This window comes from Panthera onca, chromosome E3 (assembly GCF_046562875.1).
Source record: "Panthera onca isolate mPanOnc1 chromosome E3, mPanOnc1 haplotype 2, whole genome shotgun sequence".
NCBI lineage: Eukaryota > Metazoa > Chordata > Mammalia > Carnivora > Felidae > Panthera > Panthera onca.
The window spans coordinates 5,513,769-5,537,980 of NC_138354.1; the positions used below are offsets into that span (position 1 = coordinate 5,513,769).

The 24,212-nt window shown below is 42.6% G+C and overlaps 1 protein-coding gene across 2 annotated transcripts in view; it reads left to right on the top strand.

Annotated features, from left to right (window-relative positions):
- Positions 1–24,212, top strand: part of LMTK2 (lemur tyrosine kinase 2) — an 80,821-nt gene that overhangs the window by 16,030 nt on the left and 40,579 nt on the right. For both annotated transcript variants that reach the window (XM_060649517.3, XM_060649518.3), the window contains exons 2-6: positions 4,842–4,966; positions 8,033–8,177; positions 16,593–16,666; positions 20,698–20,816; positions 20,998–21,085. In XM_060649517.3, the coding sequence (XP_060505500.3) occupies positions 4,842–4,966; positions 8,033–8,177; positions 16,593–16,666; positions 20,698–20,816; positions 20,998–21,085 (551 nt within the window). The remainder of the gene's footprint in view (positions 1–4,841; positions 4,967–8,032; positions 8,178–16,592; positions 16,667–20,697; positions 20,817–20,997; positions 21,086–24,212) is intronic.

Sequence of the window (24,212 nt, forward strand, 5' to 3'; positions counted from 1 at the left end):
CCTGTTTGGAAGCAAGCTCCGGACATCTTTAACTAGGTCACTATCTGTAAAAGGTAAGGACTCCTTTTAAAAACATAATCACATTATTATTATCACTCCTAGGAGAAATGAGTCATACTTCCTTAATATGGTCAATTACCAGTGTTCACATTTCCAGTTGTCTCAAGTGTCATGATTTTTTTGAGTGTGAATCATGATTCAGATGACACCCATACAGTGCAGTTGGTTGCTACGTCTTTTCAAATCTCTTTCGGTCTCTTCGCCGTCTCCCTCAACACAGTTCTTCCTCTTTAGCGTTTCTTGTACCCTTGCTTCGCTGATTAAATTCTGGTGGTGGTATTGTGTGTATGTTCCATGATTCTCTTTATTTCCTATAAATTGGTATTTAGGTCTAGAGGGTTGGTCGGATATAGGCTGGTATTTTCCCATCAGAAGGCACATAATATCTGGTTGTTGTCTCTCTTTGCATTTAGCTATTGGTCTAAAATGTCACATTCATGAAATATTCTTTTTTTTTTTTTTCTTTAACAACTATTTAAAAATGTAAACACCATTCTTACATAGCTTCAGAATGGGGAGTGGTGGTGGCCAAAGGAACCAGTCCTGGGATTAGAGGGTTTGAATTTACCTCTGGATAAGCAAACTAGTAAATAACGAGGAAATTTCTCTGTAAAAGTGTGTCAGCTAGTGCCTGAAGAAGGAATAACAAAATTAAAATATCAGCATTTTCAGTCCCTAATGGATTTGCACATATCATCACTTGTTTTTATCTGTGGACCTTAAACATTTTTTTATTTAATCCAAAAATGGATTCACAAGTAACTCTTCCATTAATTACATGTGTGTTCAAGTTCTGATCGAGGTTCTGGGCAGGGATTTATAATAGTTGAATTAATAATCAGGTAGTCCTCCTGACTTACCTCGGAGTCATTGCCGAGAAATTGCATTCTCCAAATTACCTGTCTATAAAACAGATAATGTGTACCCACTTCTTAGAGTTTCTCAGGTTTTCTGCTTTATTAAATCAAGTACCAGATATCTATTAAAATGGTCTAAAAACTGTACAAGGATAACTCACAGAACGTGCTTTAGAGATGCCAATTATTTTTTTAATCAGTGTCTTGGGGAAGCATACTACTCCAAACCTCTAATTATCCTTGTTCTCGGTTCGTGATTGGGAAAGCAGCCTAAAAGTGGGGAGACGCTCCTGTGGTTATCGATTTGCTGTAGTAGGATATTGGTTTGCTTTATGCATTTCTGAACGCTGCAGGCCCAGACTGTTGAAGGAAAGCCATCTCTCTTCGTAGTTTCCTACTACAGCAGTTGCAATCAGGAACCTTCCGGGGCTCAGTTTGTAGTTTGAACCGCTGGGGCTCGGGGATTTTAGTTGTAGTTCCCCACAAGCAGAATTTACTTCCTCTCCGTGGTTTGTGCAAACCCACCTCACCTTCCAGCCTGTCACAGGTTGGTTTGATTTCTTCATTTTATGGAAGTGTTTCCTTCGTTGGTATGTAGAGGTGTTTTGTTTTGTTTTGTTTTTTGTTTTTCTTTTCTTTTTTTTTTTTTTTAGCACGATTCTTTGGACTAATTAAAAATTCAGTAAATAAAGTACTTTTTAAAAGTGGTACAGCTGCAAACATTTCCTCTTGAGCATTAGTTTGTAGAGGCCTTTCCGTGGCTCTGGTGGACACTGTGGTTGAATAAACCTCATGTAAATGGAAGAAATCTGAGTACTGGGGAGCAGACACCCCTGCAGTGTCTTAGCAGAAATAAGTACGTTATCGTTATCGAGGTAGGGCAAAACTCATACCTATTTATTTTTAGCAGGAGTCTGGCTTTTCATGCCTACCTGGTGACTCACAGAAGACAGTTTTGTGAATCAGATAATTGAGCTGGCCTTCAGGCAGTTCTGATCAAATTGTACAATAAATAGATAGTATGTGATCATAAAAAATTGTGGGTGAAAAAAGAGGAAAAAACTAATATCCACTTGGGGAGTTTGGAGGAGAGTCCCAGAAGTATGAACTTTTAATCAGCAACGATGGACTTTGGTTCACAGTACTTAGGTTAGGCTGTTTTCAAGAATTAAAAGTCAGCCTCCTTGAGGCAAAACAATGTGGTAGCCAGGGAAGCAAGGGGGACTTATTCTCACCACCCCTGAACCCAGAGTCTGGCCCTGCCGCTTTCCCACTTAGTGTTTTGGCCTTGTCATTGTCCTCATGTACGATGTGGAACAGATCGAATTCCCTCAGAGATGTTGTGACGATTGAGTGGAATTGTGTTATATTTCATCAAATCTCAGATAACGTTGGATTATGACACACCCTTATTTTTATGCCATTAAGAAACAAATGCCAGTGTAAACCAGCTTGCTTTCCTGTGCAAGATGCCCCATGTTAAGATGTGGTTGGACAAAAACTGCATGTTAAAAAAAATCAATAAGATGCAGTGTATATGAAAGTGCTTTGCTGTATAAGCCTCAGGAGTCATATTTAATCGTTATTATATGAGTCAGGGGAGTGCAACAAGGTTGTAAGAATGAATACCAGTGGGAAGCCGAGGCCCGGCGGGATGAGAGAGCAGGTAGCTGCCAGGAGAGAGAGAGAGAGGAAGTCCCCTCCTTCCAGGTCGCCGTTCACAGAGAGCTGGCTCTCGGGGTCCACCCCGCACTTGGCTGTCCACACGCGCACAGGTGTCTGGTTAGGGAGTTCTTGCCCTCTGTGACACTGGACTTCGAGAGGAATCTCCGAGTTACTTTCTGTGTCTGAAGTGTGGATTTTCCTCTTTTAGATTTTTATTGGTTTAGAACTTGCAGATCCTTAGCAACCTTTGGTTAACTGTTATTTTTAAGTGCAGACTTGAGCAAGGCTTCAGCCAGCCTGAGCCCCACGTGGAACAATGTGGGTTTCAGCCTTGTCCCTTCACAGAGGGACCTCTTGTTATTGGCAAGGCATTGGGTTCTGTGTGCAGTTGATTTCAGACTCCTCTGCTCTTCGCCGAGGTCATTTTTATATTCAAGAACGTGTTTTGCTCACATAGGAGTTTGGGTTAGTTTTTGTTTTCTTCAGGTGCTCTAGGTTCACTTCAGGAAAATGGTGACATTGTTCCTTAACTTGTGTCCCTGCTTTCCCCTCGGTGCACTGGGACATTGAACTTATGTGTCGTATGTCAGTTATATCTCCAAAAAGTAGGCGGAGCGGGGGTAGTTTATTTCTTATTCAAACGCCACTGGGCAAAAGAAGAGCTTCAGAATAGCTCTGGTTGAATAGGATGTTTTCCAGATAATTCTTGGCTGAAAGTAAAGTTGCATTTTGTTTTGTTTTGAAAAACACTCCTTTAAACACGTAAAAGTCATTCTACGCTGGAATTCCCCCCCCCCCCCATGCAAAAAACAGGCCCCAGGCTGTAGTTTGCAGACCTCTGCTCTAGTAGAAAGCTCTTATTATGACCAAGGCTCCTTGGAGAAGTGGCTGATTCTAAAGCTGGAGAGTAGGGAAAATAGAAGAAAAGCCTGGAGCTTTCCATGAGGAGGTGTTGGAGAAAAGATGGGGCATGTCCAAAAGACCCAGTATTCAACTTGAAAAAGCTGCCAGGGGCCAAAGCTGCAATGTTTCAAGCCATAAAATAATGTTAATGATGGATTATAACCCAAAGAATAGAAAATAAATATCTGTGAGTCCGTAACTAAATAAAGGACCAGACAAATAATTAAGGGAGAAGAGACAGATCTTCCTTATGGAAGAATCCCACGTAGTAAATGTAGAAGGAATGAGGGCCATAGACAATCACCCATTAGAACATTGTAGCGGTGATTGCTGCAGGTTAAGACGCAATGGCAAATGTGAAAATGAGTGTGTAAAACTTCAGGGAGACACAGGATATTTGCACGGCCTCAAAGTGTCTCCCAAATATTAATTACCTTGGTAGTGGTGACATATGTCTGTAGATTCTATAGTGTTCCTCCCTTCAAGGAGCACAGCTTAAATCCTCTTCTCTGTGAGTGCGCCGTGGACTTTGTGGCCCACTTTTAAGGAATATGTAAAGGGGGAAAGTGGTAACTTCTCAGTGGTGACACCTGGCAGAAGCCACCTGGGCCAAGTGGCTTGATGAGGGTTCATGTCACTGGGAGGAAGTTGTGCCAGTGCTGTGTGCTCGTGACGTGATGTGACAAGAAGGGCGGTTTGCCCTGTGATATTCTAGATTCTTCCCACGTATCCGTGACCTCAGTCTAGTCAGTCCGGCGGAAGGGATCAGGCCACCCAGACTGAGGAACATTGTACAAAATGCTGACCGACGCTCTTCCCTGGTGTCCAGGCTGTGACCCCCGGGGGAAGACTGAGGAACCACGGAGGGGGTGAGATGAGTAAGCACAACCCTGGGAGCCTGGGCTGGAGCCTGGAAAAAAAGAGGAAACGGCAGAAGCTGTGAAATGCTCCGTGAAACCCGGATGAAGCTGAAAGTTCAGTTAGTAGTATGGCCCCAGGTTACCGGCTTCGCTTTGGTGACTGCTGTGGGGCACAAGGTGTTGATGTCCGTGGAAGCTGGGTGAAGGGTGTGTGGTGGGGCTCAGAGGGTCTCTGCAGCTCTTCTGTAAATCTAAGGTTATTTCCATATTCAGTTGTTTTTTTTTTTGTTTTTTAAAACCCTGACTCCTTATCCTGGATTGATCATCTGCCTTATCTTGAGCATCTAGGCATTATTTTATTAACTCTTGGTCCCATTTATATTGGGTGGAAGATACGTAAAGTTGATTTGCAAAGTAAAGTTGCAAAGTAAAGTTTGCAAAGTACAGTTGATCTTGGAATGTCCGTCTTGTTAATATTAGTTATTTCTCTTTCCAGGGGAGGCACCTGCTGCAGAAGTTTCCTCCTCTTTTGTGATCCTGTCTGTGTGCAGTTTAATGATATTAATAGTGTTAGTTGCAAACTGTGTATCCTGCTGTAAGGACCCGGAAATAGACTTCAAGGTGAGCACAGATGGTGGGGACATTTAAAAATCATCCTCTGATGCGTTGATCATTGGAGTCCCTTGGGCGCAGGGGCTGGCCAATTTTTTCTGTAAGGGCTGTGTAGTAAATATATCCTGCCATTGTAAATAGTAAATACTGTGGACCATACGGCCTCTGTCAAGGCTCCTCAGCTCTCAGCTCTGCCATTGTAGCGCTACATTGATACAGATATGAAAGGTGAAACCAAATGGTTGTGGCTGTGTGCCAGTAAAACTTTATTTACAAAAGTAAGTGGTTTGGATTTGGTCCAGCAGCTGTAGTTTGCTGACCCTGCTTTAGAGCATCATTGACAATAACCACTTGCCTGTTTAATTTTCGCTAGGTGAGGAATAAAGTATGATTGAATTCACTAGCTATAAAGCCTATAAGGAAGAGCAGGCTGATTTTTTTTTCCCCCTGAACTTTAGCATGCTGGTGAGTTTGTGGTGGTTAAAATTATTGAGGCCAAAGGACGCCCCAGTGTGTTTTGTGTATGAGAAACCGCATCTTTCATTTTACCTGAACCCTCGAGTTCTTTGAGGGGAAGAAAGAAGAATCCTACCTATTAGAAATTCTGGTGGGGGGTGTGTGTGTGTGGCGGGGGGTGGGGAGACACTATAGAAGGGCTGGTGTAGTAGCTGCAGATGGGTAGAATCTGCCAGAAACCAGCTGGGATATCCTGCTCTGGAACTTACCACATGCCTGCTGGTGTACATTAGGGCCTGGGGAATACTTGATAAAGAGGAAGACTTGAGAAACAAAAGGAATGCATGAGAGAAAATGATCTTTCTGTGGAGCCCTGCTGGTTGTCCTGGAGCTGTCCCCAGGGGCCCTGAGGGCCACTGGTTCAAATTGGGGGGGGCGGGGCTGTCTTCTAGCTAAAACCTTCCTGCTAGTGGACACATCAGCCTTATTTCTAGAGCCTCACCTCTGTTTCTGTGTTTTCTTTACCTTGAGTCTGGTGGCAGCCCCAAGAGAGGAGGAGACGTGTTATCCTTTTGGCTTGATGCTAACATTACACACCAGGAAGGCTGCAGGAAAAGACTAGCACGGGCCATTTTTCTTAGAAGATTCTACCCCAAACGTGTGGGCTTAAGTAATCCACAGCTTTAGCCCCCAGGTCCTGGAATCACTATAGACACCTCCGTGGGAACTTGCCGACTACCACATGGTTGGGGGCGGGGGTGCACAGTGGTGGGCAGAGAACCTGTCCCTTGACCATCATTCTTGCCGAGGGACTGTGTACAGACGCCTTGTCTTTTGGGGACAAAGATAAAGTCTGATCAGTGTTGCTGAAACTAAAATCCAGTTACTCTCAAGTGTCACAATGCCTCATTCTTGCCTTAGATTTTTCTGACCCAGCTGGGTCTCACTGTTGACCCAGGGAGTTCATTATGATGTAGATTCTGCAAAGCAGTGTTTTTATCCGCTTCCCCAGGTGGTTCTGGTACAGGCGGCCCTGGGACCACAGTGTGTACAGGATCCTCTCCAGCTGTGTAAGCCGACTGAAGACAAGTGTCCACGCCTTTAGATTTAGAACTGCAGCGTTAGAGACCTTCGACCCTTGGAAGTCACGCTACAGGCCAGGAGGCTACTGCCTGATAAAGGAAGCGACTTCCTGAGTGCATCTGGGCAGCTGCTGGCATAACTAGAAAAGCGACCCAGTCTTCTCACCAGCCCCATTTTTATTATTATGCTGTTTTACCTCTCTGCGTCTCTAGAATCGTCGGCTACCTAACGGTCCATCATGCTGCTGCCAGACTTTTGAGTGGCATTGTTTTTAAGTAGATGCGATGGATAAAAAGTCTTTTTTAACGAGAGAAGCTTTAGGAATGTCCAGAGGGGAAATTGAGCAAAGCTCTTCCATTGAGAGGTGCCTCAGAGATTGAAGTTTCAGCACCTCGCTGGTCCTACGCCCTCCCGTTAAAAACAGCGGTAATGTCCTAATGCATTTGACAGCACAGGTGACATATGTGAGAATAGTGTCCTCCCACACGCGTGTGAGATCATACATGTCCCATCAGACAGATCGACCCTTGTAACTTCCCGGGGCTTAGTGGGGGTAGCAAGGGGAGGTGGCAGAAAAGGAGAAGGAAAAGAAGGATATTCTCTAGAGGAAAGGACAACGGTCTTGTTCACAGATTATTCTCAGCTTCTGTTAACGGTGCTTGGTGGGGTGATATTCATTAATTATCTGAGTGAGTGAGTGACCTTGATTGTCATCTGTATGAACGTGGAATTAACATGGACACCAGGGTGGACTGAGCTCACTGGAATGATGAGAGCCAAGAGTCAGGACAGCTCTCTGCTGACTGAGTCACTGAAAAGATTTTCACACCTGTATGGGCGCAGCCTCGGTTTTAAAGTTGCCATCTTCAGAAAACCAGACGTTCTTAGTGTGTTGAAGGTACTTATGTGCTACACAGTGTCATACTGACCGTCGTTCACGTCCTGATGGTTTTTCTACACAGCTTAGTAATGTTCCCATCGTTACTCTTTGCAGAGAAACAGGACTTCCTCAAAAATACCGTTTTTGGGTCTTTAACTGTCCCTATTTTGATTGAAATCATAGCAGAATACAATTCTAATGCAATTAGAAATGAGCATGTAGTTTTATAATAAAATGAATCTGTTTTGATTCCGTGTGCAAAGGGATCTGTGAAAATGAATAATAAAGAAAAAAGAATAGCCTAAGCTCTGGTAACTTAAAAGCAAAATTTCAAACCAGAAGAGTGTTTCCACTTGAAGTTCCGTGGTCATTTTAGACAATTTTGCATTTAACTTCAAGCTTTCAGTTGGAAAAGTTTAATACAAAGTATGTATAACTTATTAAACCTTATTTATTCTGCCGTTTGGTGTTGGAGAGCACAATTACATATGCTTTTTACTCAAGTAGGTGCAAATTGGGGGAAAAAACCCAAGGCGGCATGTTTCAAACGAGTGAGTGAGTCAATGTTCTCATGTCCGATGTCAGCATATGTATTCTTAATATTTGTTCTCATGTTGGTTTATATAAGATATAACGTTGATCGTCTCTTATTTTAGGAGTTTGAAGATAACTTTGATGATGAGATAGATTTCACACCACCAGCAGAAGACACTCCGTCTGTCCAGTCCCCAGCAGAAGTTTTCACACTTTCAGTACCAAATATCTCACTACCAGCTCCGTCGCGGCTCCAGCCTTCCGTAGGTAAGGCCTTGCATCCGGCGTCATGTTTTCAAAATACTTGGGTCGCCTGTCTCGTCTGCTTGCTTATTTCTTTTTCTGCTCTCTGGGGAAGCTGAATTGTATGTAGTGGTCGGGCCCACTGCATGCCTGCGCAAGCTGAGTCCTTTCCTTTTGGACCCTAGATCTGGTGTAAGAATAAACTGGTCGCCTCCGATCATTGAAGTGGAACTCTCACGCGGAGCTCCTGGCCTTCCCTTGGGTAGAGAGGCTTGTCTGCTAGTTCTTGACGCAGCTTGCCTTGCTGAGTAGAATGCTGCCGTCTTTCCGGGGATGTCCTGTGTTTGGGGAGGAGGGGGTTATTTGGATATGTTAATTGGATTGATTTTTCATCCTAAGATAGAGGTTTGGTTAGCGATCGATTGACTTCTTGTTGTAGAACAGAAATACTAGCAATTCAAGAGTCGGGGATTTCTTTTTTTTTTTTTTTTTTTTAACATATATTTATTTTTGAGACAGAGAGAGACAGAGCATGAACGGGGGAGGGTCAGAGAGAGGGAGACACGGAATCCGAAACAGGCTCCAGGCTCTGAGCTGTCAGCACAGAGCCCGACGCGGGGCTCGAACCCACGGACCGTGAGGTCATAACCTGAGCCGAAGTCGGCCGCTTAACCGACTGAGCCACCCAGGCGCCCCAAGAGTCGGGGATTTCTGAGACCACTTGGGAGAGGCTCTTCTCTCTGTGAGGGGCCATTCCTGCCCCTCGTGGTGCTGTGCCCAGTGGTGTGGGCATGGGGCCGTGCGCACCCCGCAGTGGATTGTGCTGCTGGAGGCATGCGTGACTGAAGGGGAGAGTCAGGTGAAACATGACACAGCCGGTGCATTTCATATGAAACATTTGTAAAGTTGGTAAATTTTAGTATTGGTGGTTTTTGCAACACTGAAAAGGTAACACGTAGTATCTACCTTTAATTTTTGTAAATAATAATACCCTTGCTTTGACCAAAATAGTGAAATTTAAAAGTAAAATAGTAAAATTTAAAAGGATTGGGATATCCTGGGGATAACCTAAGTAACCTAAGTGCACGTATCCGTAGATGGAAAGATTTTCTCCTATCTTTGCTTACTCGATAATAGGCTTTCCTTTACACGTAAGGGAAGCCCTGAGAGAATTCCCTAGGGCCTTTACCATCCTGGAGTCTTAACACCCATGAATCGATTTCAAGTAATAGAATCTTAGATCAGTGTACATAGAAAGGGGATTCTTCGGACACTTGGAACCAGGCGATGGGGAATGGTAGGGGTGAGGCTGACCGTGGAGACAACTGGCGCTGGGAACTTGGACGCCATCGCGCTTCTCGTCCATCTTTCACTTCTCTCCTCTGTGTGTGTCGGCTTAGATCCCACACACCGGCTTCTTTCGCCAGCTCGGAGCGTGGCTGCTGCCACTGCCGGGTTTGTGTCCTTGTAGCTTTACTACCAGAAGAAAGGAGCTTCCCTCTCCTCGGAAAACCGTCCGGAGAGGCATCCCGGTTGGCTTCCCCCAAGTCTGATGATGTTGACCCCTCACTGTGGGCAAGAAGGCGCGGCAGAGAAGAGCCTCACGACTTCTGTCCGAGGCATAGTGGGGATGGACCAGAGCCCTGTAGTGAACACAGCAGAAGTGGTAGTGGCCTGTACAGCCATCCTCATTATGTTCATACACCTTTCTATGTTTCTGAAGCCCTCTATTCTAAATTCCTTCTTTTTTTTTTTTTAAGTTTATTTATTTTGAGAGAGTGAGAGAGACTGTGCAAACGGGGGAGGGGCAGAGAGAGGCGGAGACCTAGAATCCCAAGCAGGCTCCACACTGTCAGCAGGAGCCTGATGTGGGGCTCGAACTCATGAACCGCGAGATCATGACCTGAGCCGAAATTAAGAGTTGAATGTTTTAATTGACTGAGTCGCCCAGGCGCCCCTAGATTCCTTCTTAATAGGAAGAAATTACTTTTGATTTCTCTGCATAGAGACTATTCTGCATAGAATAGTCACAGAATATTTTTATGATCTTGGGATATAAGAGGCCTAGCCAAGCTTGGCACCAAATGCAGAAACCATAAAGGAAAATATTGACAAATTTGATTCATAAAATGGAATATTCTGTATGGTAGAAGACACCATAAACAAATTTGACAAAGTAGCCAGAATATTTGTAAGCTACAAAAAATGTCTAAAAAAACCCTGTTATATATTAATATATATTAAGATTACAAACAAATGTATAAGACGACGACTAACAGTTCAATAGGCAAAAATAAGTCAAGGATGTAAAAGAAGTTCATGAAAAGAAATTTAAGTGGCCAATAAAAAAGGAACTTCACTATTAATTAAAGAAATACAAACTTAAAGTAGGATGATAACAGATTGGGGCGCCTGGGTGGCGGTGGCTCAGTTGGTTAAGCGTCCGACTCTGGCTCAGGTCATGATCTCTCATTTCGTGGGTTCCAGCCCTGCGTCAGGCTCTGTGCCGACAGCTTGGAGCCTGGAGCCTGCTTCGGATTCTGTGTCTCCCTGTCTTTCTGCCCCTCCCCTGCTCCTGTTCGTGTGTTCTTGCTCTCTCTCTCTCTCTCTCTCTCTCTCTCAAATAAATAAACATTAAAAAAAAAAAAGATAACAGTTCAACAAAGAGAAGAAAGGACACTAGGTGGTGACAGGGGAGGGATATGTGTGGGAAACAGGCACTTGGACACTCACTGTTAGCTGGACTGTAAATTGATAGAGACATTCTTTCCTTAGGGTAGTCTGACAGTACGTATCCAAGTGTAGAATGTGTTTACACTTGATCCCGCAGTTCCGCTCTTAGTAGCTTTTTGAGGTCAGTAGGCAAGTAAGTATCTGCAAAGGAGTTTATCGCAGCATTGTTTGGCAGTGTAAGAGTGGAAACGTTAAATGTTGGTATGGAACTCAGTAAATGATGGTAAGTCCATATGATGGAGTATTGTGTAGTCCTATAAAAGGATGAAAGGTACTGGTGATGCATTAAGTGAAAAAAGTACACCGCATATTCAAAAGCAAGTCTATTAGAAACTCTACCCTTTTTCCTTTTAAGATTTATTTTATTTTCTGAATAGATAATACAGTGATACATTTTGTTCAAAAACCAAAGTGTAAAAAGGTATATATAGTGAAAAGCCTCTAATCTTTGAACCTGACCTCAGCTTCTACCCCCAGCTTCTGTACATAACCATTCTTCTTGGTTTCTTATACCTCTTTCCGGACTTTCTTGATGTAAATATTCCCATTCCTGCTGCCCCTCCCCCCCCCCCCACTTTTTTTTTTTACTCATAGGTGACATCATAAAATATGCTTCTTGCTTTTTTTCCCACTTAGATAAACCTTAGAGATATTTCCATTTGCATAAAAAGAGCTTATTTATTCCTGCTTACAGGTTTATACTATTGAGGGGTGCCTGGGAGGCTCAGTCCGTTAAGTGCCTGACTTCAGTTCAGGTCATTGATCTCACGGTTTGTGAGTTCGAGCCCCACAGCAGGTTCTTTGCTGTCAGCACAGAGCCCCCTTCGGATTCTCTCTCCTCCTCTCTCTCTGCCCTTCCCCTGCTCGTTCTCTGTCTCTCAAAATAAATAAACTTAAAAAAAAGTCTGTACTATTGAAATTGTATGGACCAAACACAGTTTATTTAACCAGTCTCCTAGTGATGGATATTTCGGTTGTTTCTAATCTTATGCCATTAAAAACAAAGGTTTCACCTATGTTGGTCTGCACACTGATGTTGGGCTAGTGTATTTGTAGAATAAATTTTCAAAAGTGGCCGAAGAGTGCATGTGTTTGTAATTTTGAGGGCTGTTGCCAGCTCCCCCTCCACAAGGAGTTGTGCTCATTTATGTTCCTGCTTGTGGGTTTCACTTGGTCTATGCTGTTGCTGAAGCTCAGGTGGTATCAGTTCAAGTTAGATTGTTGTAAATTTAGGGTGAGAACTGTAATCTCCATGGTAACCACTAAGAAAATAGCTAGTAAATATGGAAACAGAAAATGAAAAAATCAAAATGTATACCAAAAATTAAATATACACAGAAAAGAATTTTTTGATGTTTCCTGATTTTAATATAGCCAAATTTAACAGCCTTTTAAGCTGGAAATTTTGCAGTCTCTTTCTTTTTTTAACTTCTAAATTTTTTTTTTTTTGAGTTAGAGCTTTTTATGTCTTAAGAAATCTTTTTCCATGCTGTGGTCAAAACGATACTTAACTACTTTTTTTTCTACAATGTTTTAAGGTTTTGCTTTGACAGTTAATTTAAATCCATAGCCCATCCTGAATTGATTTTTGGGTATGGTGTTAGGGAATCCATGAGGTGGTTTGTTTGTTTGTTTGTTTGTTTTTACAGATTACTGTGTTTTTCTCAGCTTCATTCACTGAGTGGCTCTCCTGTTCCTCCCTGCTTTTTAGTTCCATATGTGTATGGGTCTATTGTGGACTTTCTGTTCTATTTCACTAATCTGTCAACTCCTTGTTCTAGTACCACACTGTTGTAATTATAATAGCTTCGTAATAAATGATGTGATTTGCACATTTCGCTCCCTGTAGGTTTTTCACTCTTTCAATAGTGTCCTTTGATAGACAGAAAGTTTCAATTTTGATGAAGTCCAGTTGATCTTTTTTTTTCTTTTGTTGCTTGTGCTTTTAGTGTCATCCTTAAGAAATCTTTGTCAAACTCACGATCATGAAGATTTACACCAGTGTTATCGTCTATGACTTCTATAGTTTTAGCTTTGAAATTTGCATTAATATTTGCATATGGTGTGAGGTGAGTGAGGGTCCAGGTTCATTCTTTTGCAGGCGGACAGCTAGCTGCCCCAGCAGTAATTCTTGAAGAGACTTTTCTTCCCCCATTGAATTGTCTTGGGACCTTGTTGAAAGTCAGTTTATCACATTTGTGTGGGTTTATCTGGGGACTCTTGATTAATCCCATCGGTCTGTGGTCTAGTCTAGCCTTATGCTGGTACCACACTGTTTTGATTATTGTAGCTTTGCGGTAAGTTTTGGAATTGAGAAGTTTGTGAGTCTTCCAACTTTATTTTTGTTTTTCGGGATTGTTTTGGCTATTCAGAGTCCCTTGCAATTCCATATGAATTTTAGGATCAGTTTTTCCATTTCTGCAAAACAGACCATTGGGATTTGTATGTGCATGTGCGTACCATTTCGATGCCCTTCTCATTCCCTTTTGTTTATATTTTGTAGATATTGGGGATTACAGTTATCTTAAATGTATAACAATTGTATTTCATCTGATACCAACTTAACTTTGATACCATTTAAAAACTCTGCAACGCAGTCCCGTCATTTTATGTTATCACAAATTACATCTGCATACATTGTGTGTCCGCTAACATAGATTTATAATTTTTTATGTGTTCATCTTTTAAATCATGTAGGAAATACAAAGAGGCTATGTACACGAAAAATACAACAATGCTGGCTTTTATATTTACCAGCGATTTTTATTTGTTCTTATGTCTTCCAGTTACACTTTAGCGTCTTTCTGTTTTCGCCTGAAGGACTCCCTCTAACCTTCTTGTTAGGTATAGTGGCAGCAGTCTCCCTAAACTTGTGTTTATCTGGAGATGTCTCAATTTCTCCTTCATTTTGAAAGACCACTTTTCCAGGTGTAGAACTCTTGGTTAATGGTTTTTCTCCTTTGGCTCTTTATATGCGTCATCCCGCTGCCTTCTGGCCTCCATGGTTTCTGATGAGAAATCAGTTGTTCATCTTATTGAAGATCATTTGTATGTGATGAGTTGGTCCCTTTTGCTGCTTTCAAGGTTCTCCATCTTTGCATTTCACAGTTTGATTATGATGCATCTCAGTGTGGGTTTCCTTGAGTTTGTCTTAGTTGGACTTTGTTGAACTTGTTGGATGTGTAGATTCATGCCTTTTATCAGATTGGGACATTTTTAACCACCGCATCTTCAAATATCCTTTCTGACCCCTTTCCCCTCTTTTCCCGGGACTCTCGTTATGTGTGTGGATTGGTCCACTTGGTGGTGTCGCATAAGTCCCTTAGCCTTTGTTCATCGATATTTTTTTTCATTCTTTTTTCTTTCCACCTCTCAGCCTGGATAGTTTTATTTGAACTCTCTCTAAGTTCACTGATTCTTCTGTCTGCTAACATCTGTCGTGGAACCCCTCTAGTGAATTTTTTTGTTTCAGTTATTACACTTTTCAGCTCCAGATTTATATTTGGCTCCTTTTACTAATTTGTATCTCTGTTGATCTTTACTTACCAGAACATCATTCTCCTGGTTTCCTTTAGTTCTTTGTCCATGATTTCCTTTAGCTCTTTGAGCATGTTTAAGACAACTGATTTAAAGTCTTGTCTAGTAAGGCCACCATCTGTTTTCTCAGGGGCACTTTCTTTTACATTTCTTTGTACATGTGGGTGGGCTATACTTTGTTTCTTTGCATGTTTTGTACTTTTCTTGTTGAAAATTGGACATGTTGAATGATATGAATGTGCACAGAAGAAGAAAGAAAAGAAAGGAAAAAAGTATTCTGTGGGTCTTTGCCGATTAGCTCTGTGTACACTCAGAGCCAGGTACACTCCTTACCCAGGCCGCTTATAGCTCTGCTGGAGTCCTCACCTCCTGCCTTTGCGGGGCAGAGAGCCTAGCCAGAGGTGAAAGTTATATTCTTGTCCAGTCTTTTGTGGGCGTGCCCTTCCCTGAACGTGAAGGTGGCTCTCAAGCTTTCTTCATATGTTGCAATAGCTTTTCAAAGACCTCCCCCTCTCACCCCCCGCAAATCTCACTCCCCAGCTTTTCTGCTAAAGCTTTCAGTGTGTCTGTTGTTTGCCTCAGTTGTTATTATTATTATTATTATTTTTTGCCCCAGGTGGAAGTGTCTTGTCCATTTGGCTTTCACTGTTTTTGAGGAACTCTCCATCCTGATAGAGTTCTGAGTTTGTGAAACCAAGGGAAGCCGCTTGAGGCAGTCCTTGAGGGAAACCTCTGGTGAAAAGAAACACAGTGCCTGGGGAATGATAAGGTCCACTGTGCTCTCACTGGAACATGTGTTGTCATTAAGACCGCTGTTGGGTGGGGTTCTGATAAATTAAAAGACACAAAGAGGGGCACCTGGGTGGCTCAGTCGGTTAAGCGTCCGACTTTGGCTCAGGTCATGATCTCGCGGTCCGTGAGTTCGAGCCCCGCGTCGGGCTCTGTGCTGACAGCTCAGAGCCTGGAGCCTGTTTCAGATTCTGTGTCTCCCTCTCTCTGACCCTCCCCCGTTCATGCTCTGTCTCTCTCTGTCTCAAAAATAAATAAACGTTAAAAAAAATTTAAAAAAAAAAATCTAAAAAAAAAAAAAAAAGACACAAAGAAATTCTACCCTGTTTCAGTGGCCTTTCTCCTGGTTTGATTTGGCTGCTATAAATCTTTGTCTTCCAGAATTCTGATAAAGTTGACATTTATGGGTTTTTTTCTTCTATTTAATTTTTTAATTTACATCCAAGTTAGTTAGCATATAGTGCAACAGTGATTTCAGGAGTAGATTCCTTAGTGCCCCTTACCCATTTAGCCCATCCCCCCTCCCGCAACCCCTCCAGTAACTCTCAGTTTATTCTCCATATTTATGAGTTTCTTCTGTTTTGTCCCCCTCCCTGTTTTTATATTATTTTTGTTTCCCTTCCCTTATGTTCATCCGTTTTGTCTCTTAAAGTCCTCATATGAGTGAAGTCATGTGATTTTTGTCTTTCTCTGACTGATTTCACTTAGCATAATACCCTCTAGTTCCATGCACGGACACTGACGGTTTTTGACAAGATACTCACTTCTACCCTGGAACTAAGGACTAAGTTAAAGCCAGTGGAATGGTGATCAGTAGTTAGAGGAGAGTAGGTTAGATCAGAAAACGCAGTGTCTGGGTGTGTGGGTGGCTCCATCGGTTAAGCATCCACTCTTGATTTCAGCTGAGGTCACGAACTTGTGGTTCGTGAGTTCAAGCCCCACGTTGGGCTCTGCACTGACAGTGTGGAGCCTGCTTGGGATTCTCCCTCTCTCTGCCCCTCCTCTGCTCACGTGGATGTTCTCTCTCTCTCTTTCTTTCAAACAAGCAAAAAAACAGTGCAAAGCATTTAAGAATCAGTAGGAAACTCATTCAAAAAAATATTGTCAGTCTTAAAACTTGAAACCATTTTGGCAGTATTGGTTTGAAAGTGATTATATATATATATACATATATATATATATGTGTATATATATATGTATATATATATGTATATATATATGTATATATGTATGTATGAATTTATATCTACCTTTATTTTCTACCTTTGTGCTGACAAGCTGTAACTTTATGTTCATGTTTATACTTTAGATTTTGTATTTAATATTTATTGTATGTCAATTAAATGTCCCTATTTAGTTTTTATGTTCTTTTTCCTACAGAAGGTTTGAAGTCCCAAGTTGCCCGCCACAGTCTGAACTATATACAGGAAATTGGAAATGGCTGGTTTGGAAAGGTAAGATGTTCACATTTACTTTTTTTCCTTCCTAGTGCTAGTGTTTAGAATTTGAAGCTAATTAAGAATTGTTCTGTGTGACATTCCACATTCTCTTTGGATGCTGTGGTACGGATTGATTCTCCTCATTATGCCTGAACCCCTCCTCCCCCCCCCCCCCCCCCGAAAGAGGGGTTTCGGCGTTTCCAGGTGGATACGTTTTTCCAAGAAGGCCTTTTATTTATATAGCAGATGCTTTTCTCATTGTTGGTGCAAGAACAGTAAACAGGGAAAAGAGACTGGAATTTTGGAAGCTTTTTATCCTCCTCAAGTTAAATTATTATTTTATTTATTTATTATTTATTTTTATATTTTTATTATTTTTTTCATTCTTCTCCCCTTCTCCCTCCCTCCCTCCCTCCCTTGTGATACTGAAACCACTTTAGAATTCTTGATGCATCGTAGTATTGTAATGAAAACCACGACAAAGAACTGTTCTCTCTTTCTCCTGGCCTGTCAAGGGACGAATGGTAACAGTGCTTTGTTGATCCTTTTACCACGGGGTATTCAGAAGGAATAATTTTATTACAACAGCTAGTTCCGTGATGTAGCTAGCAGTCATTCTGGGTAAAAGGTTCCTAACTGAGCAGCGATTGCATCGTAAGCAGGGTGGTCAAGACAAGATGTATGTGCTCAGTGGTCAGCCATGTTACGCACCTTGCTTTCCATTCAGAGTTGTTTGTCAGCCCTGTATCTCTGATGTCATGCAGACTTTATTAGTCACTGAATCTTCTAAGCCATATAGCAAAACCTATTACCTATCACATTGTTCTCAATGTGGAGGGTACAGCATGGGGAACGATGGGTGAAGTCCTGACCTGCATGGAGTCTATGAATGTAGCAGCAAACGAGAGAACCCTGCCCGACAAAGGCTAAATCTCTAGCTACAGAGAGAGTGTGTGTGTGGGAAGATCAGACAGTAAACATTCAGGAGGAGGAGACGGGCCCAGAGGGGTGTGGGGGAGCCAGGTGATGGGAGACAGCATACGCATCCAGAGACTTTTACTCAGAGTGAGGTGGGAGAGGACTCGGGCGTCTGAGACCCGAGGGATGCAGTCTGGCTTCCCTTCACAAGGACCAGGCGGGCAATTATGTTGTGGAAGGCCAAGGGGAAAGCAGGAAGATTGCTTAGAAGGCTACTGCAGTCATACGGGCGAGGTGCAGGCAGGCTTGCATGATAGCACGGAGTGGTGACAAGTGGTGCGAGTCGAGATGGCGTTTGCGATAAGAGCGTGCGGGACTGGGGACGGATCAGATGTGGAGTCCGGAAGAGGGGGGTCAAGGATGGCTGCTGTGGCCCGGTTGGTGGGAAGCAGAGAATTGCTGTCAAGCGAAACGGAAAGATTAAGGAGAAGCAGGCGTGGAGGAGGAGGAGGTCGGGAGTTCGCTTTTGGGTAGGTTAGGTGTGCAATGGCTCGTGGGCATCCAGATGGAGAGAGGAGTAGGCAGTTGGAAATACACACCTAGAGTTCAAGGGCGAGGGTCTAGGCCAAAGATAGACATTTGGGAGAACTCAGTGTATAGCTGGAATTCAAAGGTAAGAGGCCAGATGGAATCACCGAGACCCTGAACGTGGAGGGGAAGGGGAGGCAGGGGGACTGAGCCCCGAGGGTCTGGTTGGGAGGGGTCAGCGCAGTCAGGGAGAGCTGGTGACGGAGACTGAGGTAATTGGCCACTGAGAAGGAGGGGGCGCAGGATAGCAGGGTGTTCTAAGGGTCGGCGAAGAAGGAGACCCAAGAAGATAAATGGTAGTGACTGCTGCTGGCAGACTAAGACAAGACTGGGAAAAGTGGGACTCGGCCACATGAGGTCCGTGGTATTGTCAAAAGAGGCTGTTCGGGGGTCACGTCCTCACATGTAGGTGCAAGGGAGAAGGTGGAGACGGCTCGTGTAGACGACCCCGTTGAGGAGTTTTACCGTAAAGGGAGCAGAGACGTGGAGTACGAGCCGTTTGGGGCCGTCCCAGGGCCAAGGGAAGGTTGTTTTGGTTTGCTTTGCTTTTTATAGGCTGTGTAGCTATTTTAGCCACTTTATGCAGTAGGGGAGGAAGTGATAATGCAGGAGACAGCGAGGGGGGATGCTGTCAGAGTTCTCTTGAAACGGGAATAAAAGCAGCGTGTGGGTACAGGTGCTGGTATAAAATGGGGAAGTCCACTTCTGGTTACTTTATTCAATGAACAGAGGCCAGTTTGAAAGGGAGGAGTCAAAAGACACGTTGGGGGTTTGAACAGGAGGAGAGGGTGTGAAAGAGTCCTCCCGGGAAATCCATCCGGTAGGGAACGCAGCGGGAGGATGGGAATGCTGAGGACCCTCACAGATTTGAAACGAGGCCAGTCGCCGTGGTCGTGTGCGTGTGTTTTGTCTACGTTCGATGTTACTGTAGGCAGGTAGTTGAGTGTTAGCAGCACTGGGGTTTGGCTGAGCTCCTAGGCCTCAGCAAGAGTGGTGAAGGGGGTGGCGGTAGTGGAGGATCATGGGCCCTAAGCTGCCAGGGAGGGGAGGGGGCCCTGTGGTAGGGCAGTGGTAGAGGGCTGCTATCGTGAATGGATCTGGAGGCCAGGTTGTGCCCTTCTTGGGTTAGACGGTTGAAGTGAGCTGGAAATCAGAGGACTGGTAGAGAAGGAGAAGTTAAAATTCAAGGTTAGGGAGGCATCTGGGTGGCTTAGTCAATTGTGTCTGCCTTCAGCTCAGGTCATGATCTCACGGGTCATGAGTTCAAGCCCCATGTTGGGCTCTGTGCTTACAGCATGGAGCCTGCTTTGGATCCTATGTCCCTCTCCCTCTCTGCCCCTCCCCCACTTGTGTTCGTTCTCTCGCTGTCCCTCTCTCTTTCTCTTTCTCTTTCTCTGTCTCTCTCTCTCTCAAAAATAAAAACATTTAAAATTCAGGGTTTGGGACATGATCCAGTTATTAGCTAGGTCTAGACCTGTGGGAGTTTTTTGCCAAGATTGGGTCATAGAAAAGAGTATTGGAAGTGAGGTAGAAAACCTAAGAGGTCAAGATGTTGACTGAATTGTCCCTGCTGACATTGAAGACCAAGGATGATGGCAGCGGTGGTAGAGAGAGTGAGATTATCCTGATCTTTTCTGGAATTGATATCTGATCAGTGTTAGGCTTATGGTAGATGTACAGGCTAGTTATTTGAAACCAGGAATATGACTTGGTTAATTATCAGAATTTCTTATCTGTTTCTTTTTCTGCCCTTACATTCTTTAATAAACACAATACATGCTGTTCACGGTCTTATTCTCAATTTCCAGGGCATTAAAGTTAATCTACTCGATAAAATATTGAAAACTATTTCAAAAAGAAGGCTTTTAGTTTTGGCCATTCTTGAATTAAATGAAAACTTTCACTTCATTGTCATTTTCATCTTAAATATTGTATCTTCGGAACACCTCTGTATTGCCCAATGTTGTATTTGGTATTTTGCTCGTCGTGTGCTCGTTTGCTCGTTTTCATTCATTTTGTATTCTGTTGATTTCGGTGGCATATTTTTTCCTTGTGTTTTAACTGAGGTTTCGGTATAAGATAAAGGTCTGGAATAATTGCGATGCCATAGATTTTTAAAGTCACAATGCTGTGATAATATGTACGCTGCTGTTTGTCCCTTTACTTTCTCTTACGTGAAGGAGACAAAATAACAAAACCCAGCTGAAGTGTTTTGAGAAACATTTGAGTTCTGTTTGAACTGAACTTGTGAATAACTCTTCTGTGATGTCACCGGTAATATTTGTGAAAGTATAGTACATTTTTAAAATAAATAGAAAAGAAACACGGATACATAGATGAATGCTGTCCATATCCAGTAAACAGTTTAAAACAAGGAAAACATTTTCATTTCACAAGCTTTTTCTGAGGTAGTATTTTCATAATAGAGGACCTTCTGATTGTTCCTTCATTTATTTTCCTGGATTCCATTTCCTGATGAGTGAGACCTGCTTCTTTACCATTTCGATGGAAGTGAGATGAAAACCTGTTCTTTGTTTTAGGTCCTCCTTGGAGAGATTTACACAGGCACTAGTGTAGCGAGAGTAATAGTGAAGGAGTTAAAAGCGAGCGCGAGCCCAAAGGAACAAGATACTTTTTTGAAAAATGGCGAACCTTACTAGTAAGTACCTTAAGATGTGTTTTGTAAACATAGTCCGGGGTCTGTTGAGGACCAGGTGTTTAAAATGACTTTGCAATGTATCGTATTTAAATTGTGATGAATGTTAAAACTTAGATTACTGTCTGAACGGGTGTACTCGTGTGCTCCCTGATGAATGACACGTGACTTTTCTTTTCCCCAGTGTTCTTCAGCATCCAAATATTCTTCAGTGTGTTGGACAATGTGTAGAAGCAATTCCCTATCTCCTGGTGTTTGAGTTCTGTGACCTGGTAAGTTTTTAGTGGAAATTCAAGGTCAAGCGTTCAAAACGTGACACCCAAGTGTTTTTGACAGATAGAAATGCCGGATGAGGGACTGCTTTCACTTCTGTCCCCCGTTTTAAAAACTTTACAATGTGCTAAGTCATTACCTTTTGAAAACAGTCCTGACGGACACTTACGTCAGTGTTGTTTTTACACTCCATCCCTATGCTGAGCTGTTCACGTGCATTTCATCTAATCATATTTGTCCACACTTTCTATATGATTAAAGTAAGGCTCACGGAGATTGAGAAAATGTTATTCATCAAGGATATGCCCGAGCCAGAGTTTGGATCTCCAGCATCCCCTTCCCTAGAGCTCGAGGTCTTTCTTGACCTCAGCTAGGCAGTTTGAAACACTTTTCCCCAATGAGGTAATCATCGTACCTGTCGAGTACCCGTGACCTGTCAGGCTTTTAAAATAGTGAATGTACGTGCCGTTTAGATTTTTAAATAATTAGATGATTTTTTTAACCCAAAATTAATAGCCTCACTTCTTCGCATGACAGTATTACTGAGATTTATAAGTTGGAAAAACTGTGTTTGTGCAGTTTGTGCATAAAAGCTGCACAAACACGGTTTTTATGAATACTAATTTTTATGTGAAAAGTTCCTGTAAACATGTTTTTTTAAAAAACTGGGTTTTGATTGATTTCTTCGCATCGTCTCAGTTTTCAGAACGTGAAAACATTAAGATCGTGCACGGAAAGGTGGGAGTACATCGAGATAAACCCCCAGTTCGTTCAGACAGTATTTTCAGCCGGCAAAATCAAAACGGGCAGTAACCATTGTGGATTTTTGTTCTAATTCCAAAGTGTGATGTGAATATTCCTCTTGTTGGCAGTGGTAGTTAATTACAAAGAAAAATTAATAAACTTGATATATTAGCTTTCATTGGATTATATCAGAGTAGCCCCCAATCTCAGCGACTGCTGAGAGCAGAATGGTTCTCACTGATCTTGTACGTCAGCTCTGTTCCAGGCTGTGTTCAGCTTCACTCTAGGATCAGTGTATTTTATATTCTCTGTAGGCGCTGGGAGGGGGAGGATGTATATTCTGGTACATTCTGTGCAAGTGTATCTGTATAGGTCTTCTGGGTCAAGCATATGAGGTGGTTCAAATCTCCTGCATCCTTCTGATTTGGGAGGGCATTGATAGAGGAGTCTGAGTCTGTTTTCTATCAGTTATTAAGAGGCACAGTAGAATCTGCTCTGATTACAGATTTTCCTTATAATTCTAGTTGTATTTGCTTTGAATGTTGTGTCAAGGATACAAATTTAGAATTGATGCAATGTCTTGTAATTTTAAGCTTTCATTATTATGAAGGGACTCTTCATAAGATTAAAAGCATTACTGAGGATTAAGTCTGTGCTTTACTGATATTAATATAGTTATCCCAGCCTTTTTTGGTTAGAATTTGCCTGGTGTGTCTAAGTCCTTTGGTTTACATCACCTGAAAATAGCTTATCGTTAAAATTTTGTTAATCTGTCAGTCTTGATCACTTACCATGGAACGTGTGGTCCGTTTATGTTTATTTCATTTATGACATGGTTGGAATTTTTATGTACCTATTTTGTATTATTTTTCCTACCTTCTTGTTTCAATTTTTCTGTTTCGCTTTTCTGCTAGCCTTCTTTTGGATTCTTGGTGGGTTTTTTTTGGGGGGGGTGGGGGTGGTGGTTGGTTCAGTTTTTCGCACCTACTAGTTTGGATTTTAGATACCGTTCTTAGTTTTTGGTACGATGACACTGGAAGTTACAATATGCGTATGTAATTTGACTTAGTCTAAAATTAATATTTTAACCCTCCCCCAAAGAAGCTGGGACCTCATAGAGCTTTCCCTCCATGTGAGGAAAACTGAAATCCCATTTGCTTTTTTGTCCCAAGCCCACATTTTCTCCGAACATCAAGGGTGCTTCTTTGTTGAACACCTGCTATTGGAAGACGAATTCCCACATGGATCCATGGATCCGGAGGGAGAGTTCGGTCACTGTCCTCTAGGCCTCCTTGGTAGTGAGAGCAGACATGTGATCGTGGTTATTTAGCCCGATAAACCTTTGAATGGAGGCATGAGAACTAAGAAGACAACGTACTCGATGACATTCCTGATTATTTTATTGCATTTACGTTTTGTTTTATCTCATTGTTATCAGTCATAATGTTTATGACCCTCGGTTATTACAATATGAGAACGGCTCCTTTTAGTCTGGCTCAGGCTAACTGATGTGACGGGTGATTCTTGTGCGGACAGCGAAGCCCTATGGTCTAGTGTCTCTGTGTGAGGAGACAAGTCTGCAGTCAGAGTTGTAGTTTTCTGAGACACTCTATGGTGGTTCTTTTGGGTCCCTAAGCTCTTGATATTTTTTCTGAATAACAATCAAAACACTCTTCCTGATCAAACACAACAAAAATGTGGCAGGGAGCGTATCTACTTGAAATACCACAGTTCTCGTAATTACAAAACTATCTCAGGGCGCCTGGGTGGCTCAGTCGATTAAGCGTCTGTCCCTTGGTTTTTGGCTCAGGTCATGATCTCGCAGATTGTGGGTTCGAGCCCCCCATCAGGCTCTGTGCTGACAGTGTGGAGCCTGCTTGGGGTTTTCTCTCTCTCCCTCTCTGCCCTGTCTATTCCTGGAAGTTTTATTAGACATTATTGTTTTTCCTGGAATGGTAAAAGCTTCTGGATGCTCACCTTATGTTGTCTTCTAAATGGTTCAGGCGATGGGTTTAGTTTTAGTGCTATTCTAATTCATTTTTTCACAAAGCTGCTTGTTCTTTTTGGGAGTAGTAGTTTAACCTACTTTATAAAGAAACTGAAACATTACAAAGCACACAAACAGCTCCTTTACAATTACTATAAAAAAGTCAGAATTGACAAGATTCAAGAGTATTCTTTGTATCTTTGTCATTATACATTTTTTAAAATGTTTATTTTTGAGAGAGAGAGAGCGCGAGCGAGCATGAGCAGGGGAGGGAAAGAGAGAGAGAGGAGACACAGAATCTGAAGCAGGCTCCAGGCTCCAGGCTGTCAGCACAGAGCCTGACGCGGGGCTCAAACCCATGAACTGTGAGATCATGGCCTGAGCCGAAGTTGGAC